Genomic DNA, 6133 nt, shown 5'->3' on the forward strand with positions numbered 1-6133 from the left:
GCAAACTAGTAAATGCTCCCTCTGGTCGCTAAAGTAACGTTAAAGTATGTGTTTTACGGCAGGAAAATGTTTTTAAAAATTGTTTAAAAAAATGTTAATAGTAAAGGTACCACAGGCCCATAGTAAAGGTCTTAAAAAGTAGGTAGGGTAAAAATATACACAGCAGTGATTTTTTAAAGGAGAAGTAAAAAAGGTGAAATAAAAAATCTAATTGAGACTGTGCAAAAGAGTAGTGCAATTGCAGTAGTAAATAATATGTAACAAGAGGGTATAATACAAAACAGTACAATGTAAATATTTGTGAAACTGTGTATGCCTACCTACAAATGTGTTACTTTACTATTCATGAGGCATTTGTATGTATTTTGTGATTAGAATTTAATGTATATCTTAATTAAGTTGCTAAATTCAAAATTACAATAGAATTCCTTAAATCAGTTAAATGGCATTTATATAGTACAAAGTCACAACAAAAGAAACATTAAAACACTTTATATTGTAAGGTAAAGAAACTACAACAGAACAAGAGAAACACAAGTGTTTCAGTCCCTTTATTCACCATGCAGCTTTTTAAAAACACTTAAGATGTATAAGATGCTTCCCCCTATCTAAAGGGGAGACTGAAACATATTTGAATATGGGTAATAAGTAAATAAATAAATAAATAAATAAATATCAAGTAATGTCAGTTTATTGTCACCTCCCAAGTTTTTAGTTATGCTCATTTTAGAAGCTATGTAGAAAAGCCAGATTTTTGCTTTTAATGGCTTTTGATTCAATTATATTTCATGCACTTCTGAACTAATATACATGTTATAACCAATTTGCTCTTTACTTGTGTTTTGATACAGAAAAAATTCACAGGTACTTTGTACATTTGATAGATTCTCTTTATTAATTAAATAGCAATATTCAATGCACAACATTTACAGACATAAAATGTATTTGACAGAACAGATGTGTGTATAATTCTGCTTTTTCTTCTGCCGGATCTCTGGCTCATATTGCAGAAGAAGTAAATAGAATTGGTTAAGTTTATTAAAGCAAAGAACAATCTTCCATAAAATCACGTATAAAAAAAATAATCTTTATTGATGGAAAAAGATTTACAGCTTTCTTTTCTTGCAAACGAATAATAGAGAATGCTAGACTGTTTTTGTTTTGTACGCACGGCAAGGTTAAAACTTAAAGAAAATTTTTAAAAGTAAAATACAAATATATTTTTCCATCTTCATTCAGTGTTAGTTGTGCCTACTTCAGTTTTTGGCTTTCTTCATACCATGCCCCATGAGGCAGGCAAACACAGTCATCACCATCTTGGGGTTGACCTCCACCAAATCATCAGGCAGAGCGTAGACACGAGCGCCAATCTTACGAGCCAATGAAATTGCATACCTAAGAGCAGCAAAAAAGGAGAGAGGAGTAAGGAAATTAGAAAAGAGCGAAAAATCCAAAGAGGTTGGGAGTTTAAAAACGTTTTTTTTTCTTACTTGGCATTGTTGATTTTATCATCTTTCTTCAGCACTCCATTTTCTCCTCTTGCCACCACGGGAAACTTGACCATCCCCGGAGCAATTACATCAATCAGGTCAATCACTGGCAGGCTGGTGCTGATCAGCTTGTCCTGCAGAAAACAGGAAAAAGGGGTTTAAAGCACACAGTCTTTTGATATCATACCATTTCACAAACAAACATACACACCTTGAAGCTGGTGATTTGTGTGTCCTTTCTATTCTGGCTCAGCATCTTGTTGACCCAGTCCAGGATGATTTGATCTACCACCCTCTCTCCATCACCCAAATCAGACAAAACTTGAATTGTGTACCTGGCGGATTGTAAGAAGTACAGGTAACTGAAACTATACAAGGAGCAGCAGTCGCCAAAGCATGGACTGTCTGTTTTCACCAAACAATATACTACAGCAAGCAAAACATCCTGCAGCTCTGCGTGCACATACCTCCTCATCAGCTGCCAGACCAGCCCTAAGGTGTGTACACGACTCCCCTCGTTTAGATTTACTCCTCCAATTCCAACCAGGGAGAAGCGGGCGACATCCCTGCCCAGCTCCACAGCATAGTTACAGTTTTCCAGCTGGGATACAGGGAAAAAAACAAAACATCTCTCATATTTCCCACTGCTGTGCTTTTCCTGTCATTGTCATTGTGACAGCTCTGCTTGTTAGCATCTAGTACCTTCTTCATGTTGGCCCCCAGAGCAGGATAAGGAGGGCGGTTGACTTTCTTCCAGTTCACAAACACATTGACCTTATCATAAAGCTGCAGAATCACCAAGCCGTCACACAGGTCACTGGATAAAAACAATGACACAGATAATGGATTTCAATAGAAGAAGAAGGAAAAAAAAAGACCACCTCTGAGAACACTTAGAGCATGTCATCTCTATTTTTGTTGAAATATGGACTTTTAGCAGCCTTAGGGGGAATTCATGTTTTACTGTGCTTTAAAGCTAACAAATAGTAATAATTACACTTATAATTAAATAAGGGATTTATTATTTTCAATGCTGTCTGCATGAGGAAAGCGTTAAAATTTAGGATATCTAAGCCCATATCTTACTCTTGTGGAGTCTTCAGTGAAATGATAAATGAGGACACATGCTAATCCATTCTCACCCTCATTAAATGAAGCCGTGAAGTTGATTTACAGCTCCATTCACCCTAAATAACTGATATGGTCAACATGATTATGTATAACTGATGACATACTGGTAAAGATGGTGCACATGTGGAGAAACACCCAGAGAGTTCATCCAGTTGCGAAATGTTTTTTCTTCTCTGGTCTCCCCTAGAATGATATGAAGACATCATACATGTTATCATACAGTTGACTTCATCTATAGTCTGGACGTCTGCCACAAACTCAAGCACCTATTATCATCTCTGGCTTATTATTGGTCTATGGCATGTATAACTAGCATAGCATTACGTCTGTTTTCTCCATGCTCATTTTATGGCTAATATGCCTCTATGTACTGTACATTTCAGCATTTTATGACTCTGTCGTGTAATTGTAAGGCCAAGATGTAGTGGTGGATGTATCTCACTCTCTATGTGCTCTAAATCGCCTCCATTCATCAGAAGCTTCTGCAGACCGGGGTGCATGTTGAACAGGTTAGCCACAAAGGCCATGTTCAGTTTGCTGTTTCCAGATGTGACATCATGAGGAGTAACAAACTGCCTGCATTCCAGTCTGGCTGCCTGCTGCAGCATCAGCTCCGCCCTTTTCTCCAAATCCCACTCCTTCACAACAAACACACACAGAGACATGTATGCATAGAAGAACGGTATAGACGCTATGTAAATATGAGAATGTGAAGAAAACAGGTTAAAATGACAAACAGAAATGTTTATCTTTACATTTAGCTTTATTTATTAGTTTCTCATTGTTATGTGAAAAGTTTGTGGCTCACATTGAGACCGCTCATGTCAATTTTTATCCTCATTTGGAATTCATCCTCCTCACAGGAAGTGATCTGATCCATCAGGTGGAAATAGGCCCGTGAGTCCTTCGGTGGGAGAGTACAAGATGAGGTTACTGATGACTCTGTATTCACGTGTGTGTGTATTTATTCTGCACGGTACCTTGATGTCTTCGCTGAAGTTGCTGATTGTTTCCGTTCCAGCGTTGCGTAGATGATAGTTGACCCAGCGGAGCAGCAGCTCGTCAGGGGAGAGAGACATTAGGTGCTCCAGTGATTCTCCATCTGCTAGGAGGGCAATCAGACCTGAAAACACATAACAGCAGTTAATCAACTGTTAAAGCAAGAAAGAGGAAATTAATAAAAAACTGCATTTTTACCTAGAAGCAGCAAGATACTCTCAATTAAAAGTAATACAGTTGTGGTTATGCTGGTAAAAGTAAAGAAGACACGCAAAAGAATTCACTAATTTGTTACAAAAAAAGCACAAAAAAATCAAAAATTTGTAACATATTTTTGTACCTAGAGGCTGTATGATTACAGATAATATAGTATGACATATAAAAATAAAATCAAATAAAGCACCAAATGCTTACAGAATGCTTAGAGAAAAGAAACATAATCATGAACACTGTTATGGGCACTCTGTTATACAGTTTTAACCTAACAAGCTCCACTGTTTTGCCTAAACCTTTACATTTCAAACCTCTCCTGCATGAACTGCATCACATATGGGTGAGCGCTGTAAATGTGAAGTTTTGTGTTTGCATGCAGGTGTGCGCTGACCTTCGTTCCTGCTGATTTCTATGTCAGCGAAGAGGCCAATCTTGATAACCTGCCAGAGCAATCCCAGAACCAGGTGGGGCTTTCCAGCCATCAAGTCATGGGCATCCATGCTCACCACCGTGCACCCGATAGCTGAGGCTGAATTCAGGGCCAAGACCAGATTCTCCTACAAACACACGTTGCATCAAGATTTTTTAATTCAAAGTCTGAAACACTCTCATGTCATACAGCAGTGTTTCTGTTGTTTTAAAAGCTCAGCGAAAATAAAGACTACAGATTGAACCCTGCAAATAATAAGAAACTAAGCAGAAATCAGCAGAAGCTGAAAATGGAACTGCTGATGAACAAATATCATCCAGGAAGAAGTGTTCATGAGATATAACACAGCAGAAGAAAAAGAAGAGGACGATGCAGTAAAAAGTTAATATATTACAGGCTTTTTTGCAAAGTCCAACATTCCGGGAGAATCAGTATATTCAGAATAACACAATAACACATTTACTACCTATCGTCATCTCAGTTGACATCCATATGTTCAGTAGAGGACTTATCATGTGCCAGCTACAGTAAATCTAACCGAATACATTCAGGTCTTTTAAAGTAGTCGTGTCTTAAATGAGAATTTCCCTTTACTACCTTCTTCTTTCTTTTTACTTTTTAGGTGCAGCAAAGGTCATAAGCTGGCCTCTTTTAAAAAAAAACAACAGCAGACTCTTTTAGTCTGCACAGAATCTGGCAACCTGAGTCCGCATTTAGTTAACAAGCTGATGATATAGTTTTACAGATGCTCTCAGCTAAAATTTGGCAGAAATTGTGCAGCTATTTTTTTCTTTGCAAATAACATGGATTGGTGATATGAATATATGTATTTACCCACTCACTCAGAACTGCTACTTACTCTCATATGAAAGGTAGAGGGTTTCCTAGTGTTGATGACTCTTTCATCAATCGTGTCTGGCTGAGAATGGTTGATCATCTTGCTGAAAGAGATTTTTATTTTTTAAACAAGTAAAAGAATGAATTGATTCTGAATCTAGTCTAAGATAAGTATAACTTAGGGTCAGATTTGGGCACTGGGTAGTCACAAGTTTGATTCCTGACCCTTTAGTGCTCCCAGTTCCCCCTTTTTATATCCAGCATTTACTGTTTATAACTGCCATCTGATAGTTCACTTGCTATCTTTCGTCTGTGAAAGTGTAAAATAAAGACAAGTGTAAAATACTTGTGCAGACAAGTGTAAAATAAAGAGAAACCCACTGAGAAAATGTGAGCAGGAAGGCGCTCTGAAACACTATAAAACAATAGTAAAACAAGATTACACCGTTTCTCTTTTAACCTTTGCTACAACATAAAAGTGCAAAATAAAAATGTTTATAGAGGCGCTTATTCTTGGTTGCCTGTGTGCATGAGCCTGTGTTAATACCATAAGAGGATGCCATCACGGACAGAGGTAAAGAGGCTTTCATCATCAGGGTCCATGGGCAGCAGATGTTGGCAGTCTGGATCTTTTGCCAAAGATTTGTTGATCCAATTTACAAAAGCCACCTTCTCCTCATCTAAACACACATATAAATTTCTGCAGTAAGTAATGTAGGAGCGTAAACAATTAGCTGCTCAGCTGATTAGTAGACTGTTTATGATGTTTATTATAATAAATTATGGTGTTGGATTGAACGGTTAAATCACAAAGATGGACTATTAACTCTCTACAGGCCTCAGGGAAGCCTTTTCCACTATTATCTGATATTTAATAGACAAAAAATAATAATTAAACAGCTAGGAAAATCGAAGGGAAGCCTACAGTTGTTTTGTGCCACCTCAAATAAACATTATCATGCTGTTACATTAAATTATAATTCATTTAATAATCTACATTACAGCCAAAAATTCAATTTTTTTCAAGGACTTC

General features: G+C 37.3%; 1 protein-coding gene across 1 annotated transcript in view; it reads right to left on the reverse strand.

Moving 5' to 3' along the window:
* Positions 1–1256: 1256 nt before the first annotated feature.
* pls1 (plastin 1 (I isoform)) overlaps positions 1257–6133 on the reverse strand; it is a 6615-nt gene continuing 1738 nt past the window's right edge. The window contains exons 4-15 of the mRNA XM_005736627.1: positions 5648–5780; positions 5123–5204; positions 4225–4390; positions 3602–3744; positions 3430–3525; positions 3064–3259; positions 2726–2804; positions 2193–2307; positions 1958–2091; positions 1702–1825; positions 1491–1624; positions 1257–1395 (exon numbers count right to left, since the gene is read on the reverse strand). Coding sequence (XP_005736684.1) covers positions 1257–1395; positions 1491–1624; positions 1702–1825; positions 1958–2091; positions 2193–2307; positions 2726–2804; positions 3064–3259; positions 3430–3525; positions 3602–3744; positions 4225–4390; positions 5123–5204; positions 5648–5780 — 1541 coding nt within the window. The remainder of the gene's footprint in view (positions 1396–1490; positions 1625–1701; positions 1826–1957; positions 2092–2192; positions 2308–2725; positions 2805–3063; positions 3260–3429; positions 3526–3601; positions 3745–4224; positions 4391–5122; positions 5205–5647; positions 5781–6133) is intronic.

This window comes from Pundamilia nyererei, unplaced genomic scaffold (assembly GCF_000239375.1).
Source record: "Pundamilia nyererei isolate P.nyererei 1_Seehausen unplaced genomic scaffold, PunNye1.0 scaffold00070, whole genome shotgun sequence".
In the NCBI taxonomy this organism is placed as follows: domain Eukaryota; kingdom Metazoa; phylum Chordata; class Actinopteri; order Cichliformes; family Cichlidae; genus Pundamilia; species Pundamilia nyererei.